This window comes from Giraffa tippelskirchi, chromosome 11 (assembly GCF_054371585.1).
Source record: "Giraffa tippelskirchi isolate mGirTip1 chromosome 11, T2T-mGirTip1v1.2.pri, whole genome shotgun sequence".
Lineage (NCBI taxonomy): Eukaryota > Metazoa > Chordata > Mammalia > Artiodactyla > Giraffidae > Giraffa > Giraffa tippelskirchi.
Genome location: NC_137285.1, coordinates 137,835,256 through 137,858,745, shown reverse-complemented (window position 1 = coordinate 137,858,745; position 23,490 = coordinate 137,835,256). Strand labels below are relative to the sequence as shown.

Below are 23,490 nucleotides of genomic sequence, written 5' to 3'. Positions count from 1 at the left end.
CATTTGGACTAATTAAGCTTTTATTGTGTAAGAATCAATGGCTTAAAATAAGTTATTTCCTTGGCTTAAATAACTATTTGGAAGATAGAGTAATTCAAACTGTTTAAATGGAATTGTCTTCAATACCCTCAAAGAGTCCACTTCGGGGCCATCTTTTTCCTTTGTTTGTTTTGTTGTTGTTTTGTTAAGTCATGTCCAACTCTTTGTGGACCCATGGACTATAGCCTGCCAGGCCCTTAGCCCATGGGGTTTCCCAGGCAAGATTACTGGAGTGGGTTTTCATATCCTTCTCCAAGAAATCTTCCTGACCCAGGGATCAAACCTGTGTCTCCTGCACTGGCAGGCAGATTTTTTGCCACTGAGCCACCAAGGAAGCCCCTTTTTCCTTAGAAGTCAATTACTATTAATGCCATTGATAACACCAGTGACTGTCTGCAGCACGTATGTCACCATAGAGCATAAGTCACTCTTTTATAGGGTCTCATATTGATATTTAAATATTGTACTATTCAATTTTACTTGTTTATATCTTGTATTTTCAACTAAAGTTTAAGTAACTTGAGAAAAGATAATGAATCTTATTCATTTTGTATTCCACTCATATCTCACAAAGTGCCCAAGATACAATAGGTTTCTGGTAAAATGTTAGTTTCCATCATGCACATAGGAACATATATACTATTATGTACGTAACATCAGACATGTGTGTATGTGTGCGTTTGTTCATGTCCAACTCTTTGCAACTCTGTGGATTGTAGCCCACCAGGCTCCTCTGTCCATGGGATTCACTAGGCAAAAATACTGGGGTGGATTGCCATTTCCTCCTCCAGGGGATCTTTCTGACTCAGGAATCAAACCCACATCTCCTGCATTGGTAGGCAGATTCTTCCCACTTGGGAAGCCCAAACATTAGTCATAGAGTAGCCAAAACTAGTTAAATAGCATTTTAACATGTTAACAAAATAACAAGGAATCTCAGATGCTATCCGATTAAACAACACAACAGCCTTGGAGAGACCATTTGTACTTTTCATTCTACGGAGAAGTTTGAAAGTCATAGATTTTTTTTTTTAAGTCCAGTGTTATGAATCTAATATGTCCTGGAGCAATAATGCACAACTACATGCAAAACTCATTTCCATACCTTGAAATGGTGACTCTTGTCAGAATAGTCATGTTCTAAGCGTTCTACCAATTCACCTGGAATTTTGATGCTTGACCAGAGAAAGGTTAAACCTTCCCACAAGGTTTCACTGAAGATGTTCAAAGTCTGAAGCCGTCACTTCTGTTGAACCAACGAAAACCTGATGGAGGGGATATACATTTTAGTGCATGACTGGAAGGTGCACAAGTTATCACATTTATTTCTTCGTATCACACTTCATCAGTTTGTTGTCCCCTCCCCACCTAACTAGTGAGAAACTAATGCTTAAATATCATGGTGTCTGTCTTCCCCACATCATGAGATTATTCCTGAATCCTAAAAGCACATAACAGAGAACCAAAAGAGGATCTGCCTTCTTAGCCCAAGTACATAACATCTTTGTTGTCCCTCCTTTGTAGCCTGTAGTTACTTCTGGGTACCAATCTTAAGACCGATTGGACACACAGCTTTGGGTGGGTTCACAGTGGTTCCACATCAGAGTTCCTCTGAGTCCCATTGGTATCCTTACCACTGCTTTCCAGGCCCCTCTTTATGGTGTATAGCTTGTATGATGTCCAAGGCAGCCCATAGCATCTGGATGCTGCATGCTAGTGGAAGAGATTAAAACCATAGGTAGAAAAAGGTCCTTCAAACTTTAATTCTACTCTTAATCTCATCCCATAAGATCTTTGGGCATCTGCACACCAAATATGTGTATTCATCTTGCTCCCTTCAGAACCACCTGGCTAAAATATCCTTAGCGGGCACAAAACAAAATCTCTTGAGAAACAAATAAAGACCCCTCTTTCCTTTTCTTTTCTTCCCTTTTACATTGCAAAGTTACTAATATTTGAAGCCTGCTCTGAAATGAAATTGAAGTCTTGAGATTTGGACAATAATAAATGGAGTTTATATTATTATTACTGTGCAAATATTTTACATGGCAGAGCCAAGAAGTATTCTCTGGTTATATTTTCTTTCTTGCACTGCCTCTTATTTATCTTGATATTTCTATTGGCCTTTATTATTTTCTTGCATTGTTTACCTTTATTGAATTATTAAGTTCTTCCATTTCTCTGGGATAATATCAAATCTCTTGAATAACTACTTGGAGTTTTTTCTTTTCTTACTCTACTTGGACTTTTATAAGTTTGCTGCATGATTCAGTTCAGATCAGTTCAGTTGCTCAGTTGTGTCCGACTCTTTCTGACCCCACAGACCGCAGCACACCAGGCTTCCCTGACCATCACCAACTCCCGAAGCTTGCTCAAACTCTTGTTAATCGAGTTGATGATGCCATCCAACCATCTCACCCTCTGCCGTCCCTTCTCCTGCCTTCTATCTTTCCCAGCAACAGGGTCTTTTCAAATGAGTCAGTTCATCAGGAGGCCAAAGGATTGAAACTTCAGCTTCAGCATCAGTCCTTCCAATGAATATTCAGACTGATTTTCTTTAAGATTAACTGGTTTGATCTCCTTGCAGTACAAGGGACTCTCAAGAGTCTTATCCAACACCATTTCAAAAGCATCAATTCTTCGGTGCTCAGCTTTCTTTATGGTCCAACTCTCACATCCATACGTGACTACTGGAAAAACCATGACTTTGACTATATGGACCTTTGTCAGCAAAGTGATGTCTCTGCTTTTTAATATGCTGTCTAAGTTGGTTACAGCTTTTCTTCCAAGGAGTAAGCATCTTTTAATTTCATGGTTGCAGTCACCATCTGCAGTGATTTGGGAGCCCAAAAAAATAATGTCTCTCAGTTTCCATTATTTCCCCACCTATTTGCATGAAGTGATGGGACCAGATGCCATGATCTTAGCTTTTTGAATGTTGAGTTTTAAGCCAACTTTTTCACTCTCCTCTTTACCTTTCATCAGAGGCTCTTTAGTTGCTCTTCACTTTCTGCCATAAGGGTGGTGTCATCTGCATATCTGAGGTTATTGATATTTCTCCTGGAAAACTTGATTCCAGCCTGTGCTTCATCCAGTCCAGCATTTTGCATGATGTACTCTGCATATAAGCTAAATAAGCAGGGTGACAATATACAGCCTTAACATACTACTTTCCCAATTTGGAACCAGTCTGTTGTTCCATGTCTGGTTCTAAATATTGCTTCCTGACCTGAATGCAGATTTCTCAGGAGGCAAATAAAGTAGTCTGGTATTCCCATCTCTTGAAGAATTTTCCACAGTTTTTTGTGATCCACATAGTCAAGACTTTGGCATAGTCAATAGAGCAGAAGTAGATTTTTTTCTGAAACTCTCTTGCTTTTTCGATGATGCAACGGATGTTGGCAATTTGATCTCTGGTTCCTCTGCCTTTTCTAAATCCAGCTTGAACATCTGGAAGTTCTCAGTTGAAGCCTCTCTTGGAGAATTTTGACAATTACTTTGTTAGCATGTGAGATGAGTTCAATTTTCTGGTAGTTTCAACATTCTTTGGCATTACATTTTTTTTTTTTTTTGGTTTTCGTAACTTTTTTTTATAACTTTTTTTTTAATTTATTGATTTTAATTGGAGGCTAATTACTTTACAATATTGTAGTGGTTTTTGCCATATATTGACATGAATCAGCCATGGGTTTACATGTGTTCCCCATCCTGAACCCCCCTCCCATCTCCCTCCCCCCATCCCCTCCCTCAGGGTCATCCCAGTGCACCAGCCCTGAGCACCCTGTCTCATGCATGGAACCTGGACTGGCGATCTTTTTCACATATGATAATATACATGTTTCAATGCTATTCTCTCAAATCATCCCACCCTTGCCTTCTCCCACAGAGTCCAAAAGTCTGTTCTTTATATCTGTGTCTGTTTTGCTATCTCACATATAGGGTCATTGTTACCATCTTTCTAAATTCCACATATATGCGTTAATATACTGTATTGGTGTTTTTCTTTCTGACTTACTTCACTCTGTATGATAGGCTCCAGTTTCATTAGAACTGATTCAAATGCATTCTTTTTAATAGCTGACTAATATTCCATTTTGTGTATGAACCACAGGTTTCTTATCCATTCGTCTGTCTTTGGCATTACTTGTACATAAAGACATATTGTTGTTGCTTAGTCACCAAGTCGTGTCTGCTCTTTTGCTACCCCACGGACTGTAGCCTACCAGGCTCCTCTGTCAAATCTGCACCTGCATTGGCAGGCAGATTCTTTAGCACTGAGCTACCTGGGAAGCCCCACACATACAGTTATGCTTATAAAAGCATAAAAGTGTGAGGGCTACTGGAAGTGGAGTTTTAATGTTTGGGGATTATTTGCAAAGCCCTCTACCTCTCAAGGAACCTGAGATGTTGATCCATGTGATGCCCAGTGGAATCCCATGGAGATTTATTTATATTGACTTTCAAACTTGATTGTCACGAGTCAACACATACCTTATCATGGGCATAATTAGAAGAGCATTCTGATGTTAGCTTTGTTAGCATGTATATTCTTTCAGAGTCATCACTATACTATTTTAATGTGAAATTTTAGAAGTCTCTAACCATTCTTTATTTCTCAGTACTCACACAATTTATATTCAAGTTTTTATTTTTGAAGATCTTGGGTCAGTTAAATTTATATCCCAGAAAGTAAACAGTAAAGTACTACCAAAGAGTAATGAAACACTCGATCATATAATTCAAGGTGTGGCAAAAGAATTGTAATTGGATTGGCTGGGAAAAGAGAAAGCTTTTAAAAACTATCAGACTAACATGGAGTCAACTGGGATCTTTTCTATTGATAAATATCAACTCTCTAATTGAGCCAATAAATAAAAGAATAGAACAGTTTATTAAAATGTCTATTTTTAAAATATTTCATTCTGAATTTATTTTAATTTTAAGACTTCTTGTGGTTAATAGCAGACCTATAATATGAATGTGTATAGTGCATGAAAGAACCATAAATCTTAAAAGAATCACTTTACTTCTGGACAAAATGATGGGCTGCACTTGATAAGAAAGATAAAATCGAACTTTTCTTTCTAACATAATACTGATGCTTATTTCCATACTGGGTAACTATCACTCTAAAATCTAAAATGACAAATATGCAAAACCAATAGTATGAGAATTTATCTCTATGGTCATTATTTTTATTTTCACACTACTTTGTACTACAAATGTACAAAGTATTACATAAAAGTAAAAGGTTCAGAAAGGTGAGATGAAAAGTCAAAGCTCTGTATATTATAATTGTAGTGGGTGAAACTAAAGCTACGTCTCTTTTCTTGAATTTAGCAATGTTGAGCATTTAGCAGTTGCTCTATTGAGAACTGTTGCAGTAATGTTGGTTTTCTATTGACAGCCAAAAGCCAGTGAATATTTGGAAAAGGCATTATCCTGTGAGTATGGACATTAGTTGCTGAATTTACAAAGAGATTTGACACAATTTACAAAATATTTGATCCAGTTTTTTTTTTTTATTTTTTCTATCGCTGTTCTCTATATTCAAGACAGAAATATAAATAAAATGACAGATAAGTGAGAAGGTAACTCCATGCCAACTTATTTTCTCCAAGGACTAAAACTAGAACAGATGAATTTAATGGTAACCAAATGGAGGTGGAGCTTCCCTGGTGGCTCAGACGGTAAAAGCATCTGCCTGCAATGCAGAAGACCCGGGTTCAATCCCTGGGTCAGGAAGATCCCCTGACAAAGGAAATGGCAACCCACTCCAGTACTCTTGCCTGGAAAATTTCATAGATGGAAGAGCCTGGTGGGCTATACAGACCATGGGGTTGCAAAGAGTCAGACACAACTGAGTGACTTCACTTTCACTTTCACTTTCAAATGTGGGTAAGAAGTAAAGAGAGCCATGGGTATGACTATGACTTGAAAAATCACCTGGGGAGGAAATAAACATGCAGCCAAGCACCTGTTGGGATTAAAAGGTCAAGAGATAGCTGGAACTTTGCTTGAACTGAACTAAAGGTCTGAATGGACTAGTTTTAGATTTTATATAAGCAGACTAGATTGAATGTATTGGGCAATGGTTGTGTAACCTGCCATCATTGAAATTTAAACTCTACAGGGAGTGGTAAATTCTTTAACATGACAGGGCAATAGACATGACACATTTTCCTTCTCAAGTCTCCGTTATATTCCCACTGCTAGTATGTAATTTGGCACATTACTTTGTGTAACTTCTACAGGGACTAATGTCCCTTCCAACTCATCACAGACACTGAATAGTTTCCCTGTGCCAAAACCTTTCAGGAAGTTAAATAAATTATTGAAAATAATTTAATTCCCTTTGTCTCCCCCTCCCCTCTCTTTCTCTCTCTCTCTCTCACACACACAAAGGCTTTTGCTTAATGAACACTTGTCCAGTAGAGAGAAGGTAGCCAGAGAAATGGCATATGCTAAAATATATTTATTGATATTTAATTAAATGAAAGAGAACCAGATGCAGCCTACCTGAGCATATTATTTTAAAGACTGACTTCTCTCCAAAGGTTTGTCCACATAAATTTCAAGCTTGTTGAACATAATCAACTTTCCAATTTCAATAAAAATAAGCACAGCTGACTCTGTTTTGACAACTTATCAATAAATAATGTTGGAACATTTTCTGCAGTGGTAAAATAGATACAAGACTTGAAACTCCTGAAATATTTGGTCCTTTCTTAATCCTTTCATCATTTTTTCACCTCTGTGATGGCAAAGACCATATCTATCTTATTCAAAATGTTATCCCTGTGGCTAGTACACTGTAAATATTCACAAGGAAGGAATAAGGACAGTGCATCCATGTTCTTAAGGGGTGTCTATGTAAATATGTGAGACATATTTCAGAGATTTTTCATATCTTCTACTAGTATTCATATCTCCCTATACAATTTATGTTCAACTATAGAACCCAACCAGTAATAAAACATCTTTAGGAAGGCAACTTTTCATAATTTTATGAAAAAAATCAATGTAACAAGCAAATTATGTAATATGACCTTTTGTTTCCTGTTGTATAAAAGTAATCTTAGCCATTTAGTGCCAATTTCCTCAACTCCACTTCTCCATAATCAACATATCTCTGTATCTCTACTATTATCCTTTTCTCTTTCTTCAGCATCAGAGGGAACAATGATATAACTTTCATCAAAGGCATATCTCTTCACTTCATCTCCTAAAGCTCCCCACTGAGACTTAATTTCGTCAATTGACCCCATCTCCTTTCACCAGACTTTTGGTCTTTTATTCTTCACTCTGGATTTTACCTTTGCATACTCTTTCACTGCTATCGGTTTAAATTCAGAGTTCGAGTTAGATTCAAAAAGACAGTCTCAATAGTCTTTCTCGCTCTTTTCTCTATGTGTGTATGTTTGTGCTCTGACTGCTTCTGAGTCTTTCCTTTTCAGACATTCTAACTGTTCTTTGTCCTCTCAATATCAGAGAAAAACATTCCTCTTTCCCAATGATTGCAGAAAAAGTCCTCCAAGGAGAGCTCTTGAGCTCCTAGCCAGAGTCATGTGCTTCTCTCTGAACCAATGTTGCTGTTTTTGTTTAGTCACTCAGTCATGTCTGACTCTTTGTGACCCCATAGGCTGCAGTAGCCTGCCATGATCCTCTGTCCATGGGATTCCCAGGCAAGAATATGAGAGTGGAATGGCGTTTCCTTCCCAAGGGGATCTTCCTGATCCATGTCTCCTGCGTCTCCTGCATTGGCAATCAGTTTCTTTACTCCTGAGCCACCAGGGAAGCCCCTCTGAACCAACACCTTTGACCAAAATACAGAATGCTCTAAGGGACTAGGTATGAGCCACATGGAGATATTGCTATAGAAGAAAAGAGAGAAGAGGGAATTAGAAACACAAGCTGGAATCAAGATTGCCGGGAGAAATATCAATAACCTCAGATATGCAGATGACACCACCCTTATGGCAGAAAGTGAAGAAGAACTAAAGAGCCTCTTGATGAAAGTGAAAGAGGAGAGTGGAAAAGTTGGCTTAAAGCTCAACGTTCAGAAAACTAAGATCATGGCATCTGGTCCTATCATTTCATGGGAAATAGATGGGGAAACAGTGGAAACAGTGTCAGACTTTATTTTTTTGGGCTCCAAAATCACTGCTGATGGTGATTGCAGCCATGAAATTAAAAGACGCTTACTCCTTGGAAGGAAGGTTATGGCCAACCTAGATAGCATATTTAAAAGCAGAGACATTACTTTGTCAACAAAGGTCCGTCTAGTCAAGGCTATGGTTTTTCCAGTGGTCATGTATGGAGGTGAGAGTTGGACGGTGAAGAAAGCTGAGCACCGAAGAATTGATGCTTTTGAACTGTGGTGTTGGAGAAGACTCTTGAGAGTCCCTTGGACTGCAAGGAGATCCAACCAGTCCATCCTAAAGGAGATCAGTCCTGGGTGTTCATTGGAAGGACTGATGTTGAAGCTGAAACTCCAATACTTTGGCCACCTCATGAGAAGAGTTGACTCATTGGAAAAGACCCTAATGCTGGGAAGGATTGGGGGCAGGAGGAGAAGGGGACGACAGAGGATGAGATGGTTGGATGGCATCACCGACTCGATGGACATGGGTTTGGGTAAACTCCGGGAGTTGGTGATGGACAGGGAGGCCTGGCGTGCTGCAGTTCATGGGGTTGCAAAGAGTCGGACACGACTGAGCGACTGAACTGAACTGAACTGAACACCACAAGGGCAGAGGCCAAAAGAGAGCTATTTCCATGAAAGAAAATTATGAAGATAATTCCAGAAAAGAATTAACATTGTAAAACCATACAAGCGCAAATTTAAATAACTCTCTCCACATAAAATTTTTCTTCTTCATCAGTGTTTTCCTTTTAGAATAATAGTCTCTGTTTTTATGACTCCAAGTTTCCAAATGAAGCATGTGGACTTCACTTATTGTGCATCATCCACTTCCTACTTTGCCCTTGAAAACTGGCATCTAAATTTCTCCAACATTGATGTTTCCCTCTTGAAATTCACTATTGGTGCTTTCTGCTTTCTCTTCAGCTACTCTGTCTCTGCAACATTTGGCATAGCTTGTCGTTCCCTTTGTAAAATTCTTCGCTCCTAAAATTTCCATGACATTCGAATAGCCTCCTCCATTTACCCCCAGTCTTCTGTTTCATCTTCTCAGGGTGGACATGTCTGAGGCCACGTCTTCATCCTTCCTCTCTTCATTCCTCTTAGTTTCATGATATTATACACTCATGCCTTCAATTAATCATTCTACTGAATGACCTTAAATATCTGTATCTCCAGCTCAAAACTCCTGCATGCTTCTTCATGGGTCCAGCTGGACAGCACGCCAAAAATGTAAACTTAAAAATGCTTCCATCTGATTCCTAAATGCTAACAGTACCATCATTTTCCAAGTAACGTGTTTTAAATCTCAAGTGCCTCCAATTCTTTTCTCCATGTTCAGTCATGTACCATTTCCTTCTGATCAGGATTCCTTTTTTTTCACTTCATATAGTTTCTGCTCCCACTCACACCACCAAGCAGAAGTCCTTATTACCTTGCAATGGCTTTAGTGTTTTCCCTGCTCTCAGATCTCCCCCATTTCAATCAATGTTTAATTTTCACATTGAGCATATCACTCCACTGCTCAAAGACTTCATAGCATGTGCTTGCCAAAGGTCCACATTTCTCTGTTATGTAGAACCAATCTTCTAAAGGTTGCATGCCTTGGAGATCCTTTTTTTTTTTTTCTTTTCTTCTTTGTCAACCCCTGACTAATATGAAGCCATGACTCAGGACAATTATGTCTGCTGTGTAGACCTAAACTTTTCCTTAGCTAGGATATCCGAAGTAAGAGACTGCAGGATGGATGGAGATACTAAGTATAGAGTGTTCTAGAAAGATTTTTTAGGCACGAGTATGGAGTCCTATTTTATAATTGATTCATCTCTTAATTGCTTTTGAGCTCAGAAAGCACAGAAAGGAGTATTATTTATTTTCCTCCTGAAAAATGCCAACATGGTAGACTCCAATGTTCATAAATTTTTTCACAATAGCACATGTAGATTAACGACCAAAGTAAAATATCTGAGCATCTCTTCAAAAGGAATGGGGCACAAAACTTGCCTGCCTATAATTAGAAACATTCATGCTAAAAGGGACCTAAAAGCATTTAATTCCACCCCTTCCTTTTACAGACAAAGTGACTTACCCCAACTTCCTCCAACTGCTTAGAGACTAAATGGTATCTAGAACCCAGATTTTCCCATTTAAAATCCAAAGTTTCTTCACTTTATAGCACACAACTTTCCAAATGATGGTAACTATGCCTTAAAAATTATATTTAATATTTTGTAATAACCTATAATGGAAATGAATCTTAAATCTATATGTATACATATATGAATATAAGTGGATCACTTTGCTGTACACTTGAAATTAATACAACACTGTAAATCAACTATACTTCAATAAAAAAAAGTATGTCCTCCATGAAGCAATCAGCAATGCAGCAAGATGAATCCCCTATAAATATAGCTAGATTGCAGCATTCAAGAAATTGTAAGTGAATAGAAAATATATTACTGAATCTTTCACAAAGACTCTATTGTCAAATTATCCTTTCTTGTGTATAAAGAAAATATTCAAGAATTGGTTTCTAAAACAAGGATTTATCATTCTGGCAACCCAAACCACTATGTAAAAAAAAGTCATAATTATTAAAATTTTGTGCTTAAATTATTAACACATTATTAATTAGAATTATTCAAGCGTTTTAATTATCAAAATGATTGAAGCCTTCACAGAATGTTTTAACTGAGAACGCTATTGTATGACATACAGAGTATGTGTAAATAGTCCAGCCCACATTATGTTCAAGTCTGTAATATTTAAGCAATATTTCTCTTGATATGAACTAGTATATGGTAATTGACTGGCCCACCCAAGCACAACATCTATAGTCTTTGAACAAATGAGGAAAATATAGATAAGTCTATTATGTCAGGATGAAATGTTTCTTGTAAAAGTGACAATTTCTTAGAAATTTAATCAAACAAAATGAGCCTAATATTGGGCTGACGTTCATTCCCACAGAAACTGGCTGGGGAATGGTCCTGAAATGTTTTCCATTAAATGTGGCTCTGCTGGTGCATTCAGGCTCACTCAGGTGTGAGAAGCAGATAATGACTGGCTGAGAACAAGAGAAAGGTAATGGAATCAATAGGTATTTCCTTTGAAGGAATACACGAAGTTAGACCTTAAAAGAGGTATTATCGAATAGTTTCAGACACAACTGCGAGATGATCTGACCACGGCCAAAGTTCAGGAAATAGCACAACCTACAGATTCACCATTTGGACTTTGGAGGTAACTGGACCTCGATTCAAGTCCCAGTCAGGCAACCTATTGGCTCACATCATTGTGCATTTCAAGCTGTCAGAGCCTTTTAATTTCCTCCTCTGTAAATTAGTGTTAATAATATTGCCTGCTTCAAAGAGCTATTGAAAGGTTCACTGATGTAATGCCCACTAAATGCTCTCAGTGAAGGCTGGTGGTTAATATTCCATGATATAGCAGAACATTTCTTTTTCTGTGCTTCCAAAGTGATTTTATATCCAGTTCTAATTGGTACAATATTGTCCCTTTCAAGTTCACTTTTTCTGATATTCTCTTAATAGGAGCTTGAGTCAAGGCCTAGTGATGGATAAGGAGTGCCACCAATGCTGTTAATATGCCTAACATCTGATATACAACATAATCCTCAACCATCCCTGAAACACTGACAGTCAATGCTATAAGCTGAGCTCATCTGAGCTAACTAAAATCAGAAAATGTTCACACTGGAAGAGTATGTTGCAATCTAAGGACAACTCCTCATTTTCCTTGTGGGGAATGGCAGAAATGCAGAAAACAGCTGGAAAATAGAAACATACCACTGATGCTCTAGTTATTCCACCGCAACTTCTAGAAAATGCATTGACTACGGCAGAGAATGATTAAAGAAATAGCAACAACCGTAACATACAGACAACAGTTATTTAATATTTCCTTTGTTCTAAGCACTATTCTAAGCATTTTGCACATGTTAACACTTGTAATTGTCACTACCACTCAACAATTGGTACTTCTCTTATGTCAGTATACCTTAGTTTTTGAAAATATGGAGAAGTAACTTCTCTAGTAAGGCTACATGTCTAGTAAGTGATATGGAAGAAAAAGAGTATTTGTATTAGCTAACTTTTATACACCAAGTGGTCTTCCTTGGTGGTTCAGACGTTAAAGAATCTGCCTGCAATGAGAGAGATCTCATTGAGATCTGGGTTCCATCCCTGGGTTGGGAAGATCCCCTGGAGGAGCACATGGCAACCCACTCTAGTATCCTTGCCTGGAGAATCTTCATGGACAGAGGAGCCTGGCAGGCTACAGTCCATGGGGTCGCAAAGCATCAGACATGACTGAGCCACTAAGCACAGCACAGCATACACCAAGCATACGCTAAGTTCTTTAAGAAAGTTAAAGGGAACTAACATTATTGAAAAGTTAACCAGAGAGCCAGAGAAGGCAATGGCACCCCACTCCAGTACTCTTGCCTGGAAAATCCTATGGATGGAGGAGTCTGGTAGTCTGCAGACCATGGGGTTGCTAAGAGTCAGAAACAACTGAGCGACTTCACTTTCACTTTTCACTTTCATGCATTAGAGAAGAAAATGGCAACCCACTCCAGTGTTCTTGCCCGGAGAATCCCAGGGACGGGGGAGCCTGGTGGGCTGCCGTCTATGGGGTCGCACAGAGTTGGACACGACTGAAGCGACTTAGCAGCAGCAGCAGCAGCAACCAGAGAGCCAGAAATTTTCTATTTCAGGCCAGTTCAGGCCACTTCTGAAGAATAAGGATGATCTTCTTTCTAGGGGCATGTCTTCAATAAGCTCTTCAGTTTTACAAGGGACAAATCCTATCTCTTAAAACATCTGTAAGACTAGGTTGGGTTCTTCCTTGCTGTCCCTTCCTTCCAATGTACAAAATATATATCAAATAGAAAATTCATTAGATGGGTATGATAGTGTCAGTTTGATTGGGCCATGGATGCCCAGATAATTGGTCAAACATTAGTCTGGTATGTCTGTGAGGGTATGTCTGAATGGGATTAACATTTGAATCAAAAGACTAAGTAAAGCACACTGCCCTCCACAGTACGAGTAATTCAATCAGTTGACAGTCTGAACAGAACAAAAAAGTTGGCCCTCAGGTAGATAAGAGGGAACTGCCTTGAGCCAGGACATTATATATTCCCTGCCTCTGGACTCAAACCAAAATATTGGCCCTTCCTAAATATCAAGTCTGCCAGAGTTTGGACTAGAACTACACAATCAGTTTTCCCGTATATCCAGCCTTGTCAACTGCATATCTTGGAACTTGTCAGCTTCCACAATTGGTGTAAGCCAAATCTTCAAAATAAATATGTCTGTCACCCCTTCTCTCCCTGCCTGCCTCCCCATGCATATATTTAGAGAGAGAACTGTGCCGAATCTCTTATATACAGATTTTTTTCAACAGTAAATACTATAGTACCACATAATCTTGTTGAATCCATGGATGAGAAGATGCAGAATTGTGGATACGGAGGAACTGCAGATATGGAAAAATCACATATATAGAGAGAGCCAACTATAAGATACATGCACATTTTTTACTGAGTAGAGGGTCAGCACCCCAACTCCCACATTGTCCAAGGGTCAACAACAAATAGAAAAAGAAAATAAATCCTTTTCTCTGAAGAACTATAACTAAGGCATACAGGTTTAGCACAGGCTAGATGAAAACAGTGGAAGACAGAATCAGTAATGCAAAAGAGTAAAAAAACCACGAATTTTAACAGAAAAAACCATGAAGACATGTAACACATGTCAAAGAACTAACACATGTAATTAGATTCCAAGAAACAAAACATGAGAATACCAAAATATAAGCACTATTTGAAAATTTAATGAACAAGAATTTTTGAAATTTGATGAAAGACCTTAATACAGAGTTGAAGAAGCTCAGTGAATCTGAAGCAGGATGAATCACACCTGGTTACATAAGAGTCTGTTGAAAACAAGCAAACAACAACAACAAAATATGAAGAGAAAAATCTTAGAATCAGCCAGAAAGGAGAGAAGCAATTTTCTTCAGGGAAGAACAAGTAAAATGACAGCTGACTTCTCAACAGAAACTATGTTTGCCTGAAGAAATTATAATTTTTTTAAAAGTGCTAAAATTAAAAATAACTGCTAACAATAGGGCTCTGTTCAGTTCAGTTCAGTTCAGTCACTCAGTCGTGTCCAACTCTTTGCGACCCCATGAACCACAGCACGCTAGGCCTCCCTGTCCATCACCAACTCCCGGAGTCTACCCAAACCCATGTCCATTGAGTCGATGATGCCATCCAACCATCTCATCCTCTGTCGTCCCCTTCTGCTCCTGCCCCCAATCCTACCCAGCATTAGGGTCTTTTCCAATGAGTCAACTCTTAGCATCAGGTGGCCAAAGTATTGGAGTTTCAGCTTCAACATCAGTCCTTCCAATGAATACCCAAGACTGATCTCCTTTAGGATGGACTGGTTGGATCTCCTTGCAGTCCAAGGGACTCTCAAGAGTCTTCTCCAACACCACAGTTCAAAAGCATCAATTCTTCAGTGCTCAGCTTTCTTTATAGTCCAACTCTCACATCCATACATGACCACTGGAAAAACCATAGACTTGACTAGACGGATGTTTGTTGGCAAAGTAATGTCTCTGCTTTTAAATATGCTGTCTAGGTTGGTCATAACTTTCTTTCCAAGGAGTAAGCGTCTTTTAATTTCATTGCTGCAATCACCATCTGCAGCAATTTTGGGGCCCAGAAAAATAAAGTCTGACACTGTTTCCACTGTTTCCCCATCTATTTCCCATGAAGTGATGGGACCAGATGCCATGATCTTAGTTTTCTGAATGTTGAGCTTTAAGCCAACTTTTTCACTCTCCTCTTTCACTTTTATCAAGAGGCTCTTTAGTTCTTCTTCACTTTCTGCCATAAGGGTGGTGTCATCTGCATATCTGAGGCTATTGATATTTCTCCTGGTAATCTTGATTCCAGCTTGTGTTTCTTCCAGCCCAGTGTTTCTCATGATGTACTCTGCATAGAAGTTAAATAAGCAGGGTGACAATATACAGCCTTGACATACTCCTCTTCCTATTTGGAACCAGTCTGTTGTTCCATGTCCAGTTCTAACTGTTGCTTCCTGACCTGCATACAGGTTTCTCAAGAGACAGGTCAAGTGGTCTGGTATTCCCATCTCTTTCAGAATTTTCCACAGTTTATTGTGATCCACACAGTCAAAGGCTTTGGCATAGTCAGTAAAGCAGAGGTAGATGTTTTCCTGGAACTCTCTTGCTTTTTTGATGATCCAGCAGATGTTGGCAATTCGATCTCTGACTCCTCTGCCTCTTCTAAAACAAGCTTGAACATCTGGAAGTTCACGGTTCACGTATTGCTGAAACCTGGCCTGGAGAATCTTAAGCATTACTTTACTAGCATGAGATGAATGCAATTGTGCGGTAGTTTGAGCATTTTTTGGCATTGCCTTTCTTTGGGATTGCAATGAAAACTGACCTTTTCCAGTCCTATGGCCACTGCTGAGTTTTCCAGATTTGCTGGCATATCGAGTGCAGCACTTTCACGGCATCATCTTTGAGGATTTGAAATAGCTCAATTGGAATTCCATCACCTCCACTAGCTTTGTTCATAGTGATACTTTCTAAGGCCCACTTGACTTCACATTCCAGGATGTCTGGCTCTAGGTGAGTGATCACACCATCGTGATTATCTGGGTCATGAAGATCTTTTTTGTACAGTTCTTCTGTGTATTCTTGCCACCTCTTCTTAATATCTTCTGCTTCTGTTACGTCCATACAATTTCTGTCCTTTATTGAGCCCATCTTTGCGTGAAATATTCCCTTGGTATGTCTAATTTTCTTGAAGAGATCTCTAGTATTTCCCATTCTATTGTTTTCCTCCACTTCTTTTCATTGATCACTGAGGAAGGCTTTCTTATCTCTCCTTGCTATTCTTTGAAACTCTGCATTCAGATGGGAATATCTTTCCTTTTATCCTTTGCTTTTCGCTTCCCGTATTTTACTTGGCAAAAAATATATTTTGAAATAAAAGCAAAAGAAAGATATTCTCAGACAGGCATGAGAGAATTTACTGAAACAGACTTTTACTGTAGGAAATACTAAAGGAATTTCTGCAACCTAAAAGAGAAAAGATTGCGGATGAAATCATAGAAATCCAAGAAGTGATAAATAGTAAGAGAAAAGGTAAACAGGGAAATATAAAAGATTATTGACTGTTTAAGGCAATAATAATGACAATATTTTGTGGAGTTTGTAGCTTATTTAGAAATAAAATATATGACAAAAATAGCAAATAAAAGGTGAGTTATTTAAAATAAATCTAAATTATAATTATTGTAATTGAGATCCAATAAGCAAATATTTTGCTCCAAAAATCCTACTCCAAAATATCCCTATTTATTATAAACTCTGCAGCCAAGCTTTTCTAATTGATCATCATTTTGATCTTTTTTTTATCTTTGACTTCTTTTTACATAGACTTTCTAAAATGAAATAAAAGTATAAGTCAAGCTTATCCTGGGAATAAGTATTACCATCGGCAATCTTTATTTTAGATGGCAGAGTTTTAATGCCCGCCTTCCCCTATTAAGGCATACTTTTGCTGGATTCCACACTGACATGCACTATAAGAAATAGCCCACTGAAGTCTGTGGTTGAGAATATAGTTCACAACAAACTCTATTTCTCTCAGAACAGTTTTCTGAAGTGTTTTGTTTTTGACTAACAATGTGAATTATGTATCTTATCACATTAACTTCTTTGCTTTATTTACTGTAAAGCTCTGGGACAAACTTGTGGCTCAACAATGTAGAAATATGTATATACATTGCTATTTATACATTGCATTCACCCTTAATTGTATTCGAGTTGTCCCCATGTTTAACGTGCCTTCACTAATACTTTCTCTTCCACTTTTATATGGAATCCTAGTAACTTAGATGTTTTTGTGTGTCATCTCAAATCTTTTTTAGAACAAGAAAGGAAATAAATACATTGTACTTATATTCATATATCCATACACACATACTTACTCATTCTGGGTTCTTTTCAAACATTTTCTCATTAAATCATTGCAAGCCAAAAAGGCAATGCTTATTCTCTTCATTTCACATATGAGAAAACAGAATCAATGACTAGCCCCAAATCACACAATAAGTAGTGAAGCCAGAATTCTCCCCTTTGCTGAAAAGCCTATGATTTTTCTTTTATACCATGCTATGCTTCTCATTTGCTGATTGTACCATTCATTTATTCATTCATTGGATGCCTATGTATTGACTACAAACTATGTGCCAGATTGGTGATAGAGTGAATAAACCAATCAAGGTGTCACTTCTCAAGCAGCCTGCAGACAGTAGGTTTCTTTTATAGAAATACCTGTTTTGTAAATTAGATTATACATGATTAAGAGATAAATACTATTATATACAACTCTGTATGACCCTCCACACCTATCCCACACCATCCCAAGTGCTCCATGAGCTGTAGCTATAGTGCTTATCCACACTACCCCAGTCAACTTTAGAGTAAACTCACTCACAAGAACAGTGAGGAGAATCAGCATGGTGATTAGTGGGAGGTTTTCCTAAGTAATCCAAACAATTACTAGGTTAATTACTTGCTTTAATTACTAAAGCAACATTGAGCTTTAGTATTATACAATGCAAGGGGGAAAGGAAAAAAAAAAAAAAAACACAAAGCCTAACTGAATTATGTCGAATTACACTGAACAAAAGGTAACTTTAGAAGCAACTCCTCAAGTATGTCAATCTGCTATGGTGTTTGGGAGCCCAGATTCCCTTCATAACTCAATGTCTTGTAACAACTACCCCCCCAGGGACTGCAAATGCACCCTGAACAATGGCTGAGTATGGGTTTGGGTGCTTAATGGGATGCTGTCAGCAAAGAGAAATGGTCTCATTTCAGCCCATTACTCAAACTCTGCATACTAAACCATTGTTTCTGAATGCTATGCGCAGCTAAGGGACACACAATAATTTTACTAAACAAAGGACCTTCTGAGGTTCTATAAGAACAGAAACTGGAGGTTATTCTCAGGGATCAAGGAATATTACCCATAACTCACAGGTCTGTACTTTGCTGTGGAGAATCTAAAGCCAATGGAGTCGAATCTTTCAGTACTGGAGCCCTCACACACATTGTTCTCTGTAGAAACCTTTTCATCATCCCTCAAGGTATAAAGACTAATCACTTCAGAGAGAAAAGGTGAGTTCTTTAAACATTGCAGGAAGTCTCTTTTCCTGAATAGAAGGGAATAATTTTCTTATGCCCGCAGGCGTTAAGGATGCATGGATGATGAGCTGGTGAGCCGTTAGGGAACCCAGAAAGGAAAAGAATACCTGTCAACTACCAACCATCAGACTACAGACTACAGCCATCAGACTACACTCCCTATGGTGAGCCCCGAGGAAACTCAGGATGTGAAAACACAGGATCCTGGCCCCAGATAACTGAGATACATATCAAAAGAATGATTTCAGTGAGCCCAGACTCTTGCATCTTCCCATATATAGAAAAGTGCTAAATCATTTAACTTGGGATATCTGATTTTCTTTAAGTAACAATCAACTTTTGATGTTTCTGACCGGTATGATCTAAATCAAATCCCTTAGGATTATACAGTGGAGGTAACAAATAGATTTAAGGGATTAGATCTGGTAGACAGAGTGCCTGAAGAACTATGGATGGAAATTCATAACACTGTACATGAAGCAGGGACCAAAACTATCCGAAAGAAAAAGAAATATAAGAAGGCAAGATGGTTGTCTGAAGAAGCTTTAAAATAGCCAAGAAAATAAGAGAAGCAAAAGGCAAGGGAGATAGGGAAAGATATACTCAACTGAGTGCAGAGTTCCAGAGAATAGCAAGGAAAGATAAAAGGACGTCTTAAATAAACAATACAAAGAAATAGAGGAAAACAATAGAATGGAAAAAACTAGAAGTCTTTTCAAGAAAATTGGAGATATCAAGGGAACATTTCATGTAACGATGGGCACGATAAAAGACAGAAACAGTAAGGATCTAACAGAAGCAGAAGAAATTAAGAAGAGGTGGCAAGAATATACAGAAGAACTATACAAAAAAGGTCTTAATGACCCAGATAAGAATGATGGTGTGGTCACTCACCTAGAGCTGGACATCTGAAGTGTGAAGTCAAGTGGGCCTTAGGAAGCATTACTACTAACAAAGCTAGTGGATATGATGAAATTCCAGCTGATTATTTAAAATCCTAAAAGATGATGCAGTTAAAGTGTTACACTCAATGTGCCAGCAAATTTAGAAAACTTAGCAGTGGCCACAGGACTGAAAAGATCAGTTTTAATTCCAATACCAAAGAAGGGCAATGTCAAAGAATGTTCAAACTACCAAACAAGTACACTCATTTCACACACTAGCAAGGTAATGTTCAAAATCCTTCAAGCCAGGCTTTAGCAGGACATGAACTGACAACTTCCAGTTGTGCAACCTAGGTTTAGAAAAGGAAGATGAACCAGAGATCAAATTGCCAACATTCATCAGATCATGGAGAAAATAAGGAAATTCCAGAAAAAAAAATCACAGACTCAAGGGACACGAATTTGAGCAAACTCTGGGAGATAGTGAAGGACAGACAAACCCAGCGTGCTGCAGTCCATGGAGTCACAAAGAGCTGGACATGGCTTAACGACTGAACAACAACCACAAAAACCCTCCCTTTGTTAAAAAACTTCTATATAAAATGGCTCCCTCTCTGGCCTCCTCGGAGCAGTTCTCTCAAGGTTAATTGAGAAGCTGCCTCTCGGGCTTTAGTCCTAAAAATTTCCACCAAATAAAACATAATTCTCAACTTTTAGGTTGTAAATATTTTTATGTCCACAGAGGAAATATGGAATCAGGGAACTGTGTGGCATGATGCAGGTCTCATTGAGGTAGAAAGTTGGGTTGTTTTTTTTTTTTGAGGTAGAAAGTTTAAAGAACAAAACTCTAAGTTCACCAAGGAAAAAAAAAATTATTGCTCCTACCTTAAAGGACAAGTCCAAGGATAAAACGATAGGTGATATGATAAAGCACAGGATTAAACTGTAGAGTCTTAAATCAATGGAAATAGTGGTGCTCTCTTACCTACTGCCATAATCCGCCGAAGACATGGTTTGGGGGATTTTCTGGCCACTCTTTTAGGGAAGATTTTTGTATTCCGGGCACTGTGGTGATATTTCCCACTTTCTCATCTTTTTGCTTCACAACAATCCTCAGAAGTAAACAATATCACACGCACTTTTAGTAAAAGAAACTGCAGCCTGCCACAATCAGTAATGTGCTGGTGTTCCCACAGCTAGTAAAGGGCAGAGCCCAAAGTCCACCCCCACCTTCTCTGAGTTTCTCTCTCCATGTGCTCCACCAAGTCTCCCAGAGAAGTACAGAGAAGACAAGAGTAGCAGTGAAATTTGGGAAGTGTTTCAACTAAAGTCTTGACCTCAAAGAAAACTCCCTGTACTAATAAATCTACCCATTTGGACCAGACTCAATAGTTTAGAACTATCTGCAGGCCCCTGAAGAAAATGAGATATGCGCCTTCCACAGTGAGAGGGAAGAGTCTGTGTGGATGTTCTGATTATCATTAGAATCCTAATATCAGAGCTCAAAGTCAACACTGACCCAGAAGGTCACTCCGCTCCCTCTTCAGTGGCTTCCGAGAGCCCTACCCTCTCCCACGTCTTTACCCCTTCTAGTTCCCTTGCAGAAGCTCCCCAGGCTTCTCAATTTACTGCAGTGTTTCATGGTAGTGTCATCTGTGTATTGGCACTTGCCAAGGACACTTGCCTCCTACCTATCTACCTCTATAAAATTAAGTCATACGCTGCTGACCTTCAACACCCCCTGAAAGGAGCTCAGGGCGGAGTGCAGAAAAGAGTCACTCTGTGCTTGGAGTTGGCAGGGAGTGGAATGGCAGGAGAGGTCTTCAGAGAGTTAGGTATTTTCAGAGACAATTTTATGAGCCCAATTCTTGTATCTCCCCATATCTAGAAAAGCACTAAAATCCTTCAGGAGATGACTGTTCCTCATGGCTAGCAAAGGCTTCACGCGACTAGAAGAAACCTTCTGGAAAAAACATGTGATTGATTGCACATACTCCCCCTTCACCAAAAGTCACACATAGACTGACCTTCCCCCACTACCTCTTTGGAGCAGTTTCTCAGAGCTATCCCAGGTGCTGTCTCCCTGGCTGTAGCTCTCATTTTGTCCCGAATAAAACTTAACTCACAACTCCCATGTTGTGCATTTTTTATAAAGTCAACTGCAGTGAGAAAACCTTGTCCAAGAATCTACTCAAGGAAACTATGAGGAGGCAGGGAACTTAGGCATCTGGGGAAAACTCTGGAGGCCCACTGGTCACAAAACACAATAAGCAAAAATGAGTGACTGGGGCCACAAACAATTTAATTGCTTAAATTGTTGCATTAAGTGACTATTGAAAGAACTTAGCTTTTCATGGAATCTCCTAGAAAAGTAAAATTAAAAGCATTCTTAGACTTATTTTGATTTTGCTAATCCCAGTCAACTGAAGTCACTCCAGTATCTTCTTCTTTTACATCCCAACTGTCCTCTTGTCCTTCTGCAAATGACACACACAGCTCCAAGTCTGCAAGATGACTGTGGCTTTACTCCTCAGAATGACTGTCAAGATGACATAGTGAATACAAAGTGAAAAGGGAGGAAAAATACTTCATTGTTTTGCGCAAAACAGGCTAGTGCTTAATCTAATGCAAACATAATTACTTTTACTTAAACAAAGGGGGAAAACAAATAAAAAGAAAAAACCATGATGTTTACAGCATAGGCTGTCTGCTCGGAAATGAACAGCTACGTGGGCATCAGATAGCAATCACGTTTCTCCTCTCAGCTGCTGCTTTTTGGAAACAAATCTGAAAAGCATTTACAGAAACAGAAACAGAGGCTCTGAGTCCTGGCTGCTTTTTTTTTTCCTTTTTCTTATCTTCAATAGTTCCCATTTTAGGTTCCTGTCCTTGTCCACTTCTTTAGTTTGAATACTAATAGAAGGTTAGCACTTTGAGAAATGGCATTAAAGTTGAGTGTCAGGAAGAGGGACATTTAACATTTTTTTCCCATTGACATTTACATGGAATTGATTCCTTTGATATTTCCAAACAGAGAGTGAGTCAGAAGGGGTATTCTTTGATTCACTCAACAGATCTTGAAAGCCAGGCTACTATGTGACAGGTGCCATACTGGGGTAAGCAATACAGAAATGAAGGCTGTCCTAAGGTAGACAGTATAGCAGAAAGAAAAAACATGGAATAATTATGCAAACAAGTACAGAAAAGTACATGTTGCTCTGAGAGCATATAACAGAGAAGTCTAAACTATTAGCAGGGTAGTAAAGAGGGTGGTCAGGAATAGTCCTCCAGGAAATCCTGAAGGCTCCAAGGAAGATTCCACTCCCAAGTTCATTCCAGTTTTGAATGGAATTCCAGTGCCTTGATGCATGGGTCCCTCCACGTTCAAGGCAACATAGCACAGGAAATCCTCATATTTCAAATCTCGGAATTCCCCTTTCACTACTATCTTGAGAAAGATCTCTGCTTCAGAAGTCTCGTGTGATTACATTTGACTCTCACATTAATCCAAGATGAATTGCTATTTGAAGGTCAGCTGACTATTAATCAGATTTACAAAGTCCCTTGTGCCATGTATTAGAAAATGTACATAGAAGAAACACCGGGAGCAGAGTTCATTTGGACTACAATTCTACCTGTCACGTGGAGTATTTAGTGATGAGACCTCTAAAACACCTTCAGACTAACAGATTTCTGCAGCTACTTCCCAAGGAGAAGGTGTATGGGAACCAAAGTTTTGTCTTTTTAAGCTGCCATTTCTCCGTTGTAATTTTTCTCCTCCCTCCCACTTTCATCCTTAAACCTTGGCTCAGCAGCCTTGATACAGATAGGCTACCTGAATTCTCTGAGCTTCAGTCTTCCTATCTATAAACAGGGATGATAACAACAGCACAAACTCAAAGGGTTGTTCTGAAGGCTAAATATGTTAGGATAATATCTGGCAGCTTCAAAAAGCCAACCCTGGTTACCACAAGTTGGCAGAACCATCTGTGTGTCCACACTTCCAATCTCTGACGAGAATTTATTTATCATTTTCTTAAAATATTTATCTATTTATTTTTGGTTGCACCTGGCCTTAGTTGTGACATGCAAGCTTAGTTGCCTACCCCAGAGCCTGTGGAATCTTAGTTCCGCGAT

At 38.8% G+C, this 23,490-nt stretch overlaps 1 protein-coding gene across 7 annotated transcripts in view; it reads right to left on the bottom strand.

The window, feature by feature from the left end:
* The window catches only part of LOC145527162 (uncharacterized), a 544,757-nt gene that overhangs the window by 391,768 nt on the left and 129,499 nt on the right, over positions 1 to 23,490 (bottom strand). For 2 of the 7 annotated variants that reach the window (XM_081544697.1, XM_081544699.1), the window contains 2 exons: positions 1,674 to 1,752; positions 1,009 to 1,304 (listed from right to left, as the gene is read on the bottom strand). In XM_081544697.1, coding sequence (XP_081400823.1) covers positions 1,280 to 1,304; positions 1,674 to 1,752 — 104 coding nt within the window. In that variant the 3' untranslated portion in view covers positions 1,009 to 1,279. Of the gene's footprint in view, positions 1 to 1,008; positions 1,305 to 1,673; positions 1,753 to 21,634; positions 21,893 to 23,490 lie in introns of those variants that run through there. The other 5 variants (XM_081544696.1, XM_081544698.1, XR_014069546.1 and 2 more) reach the window with 4 other exon arrangements.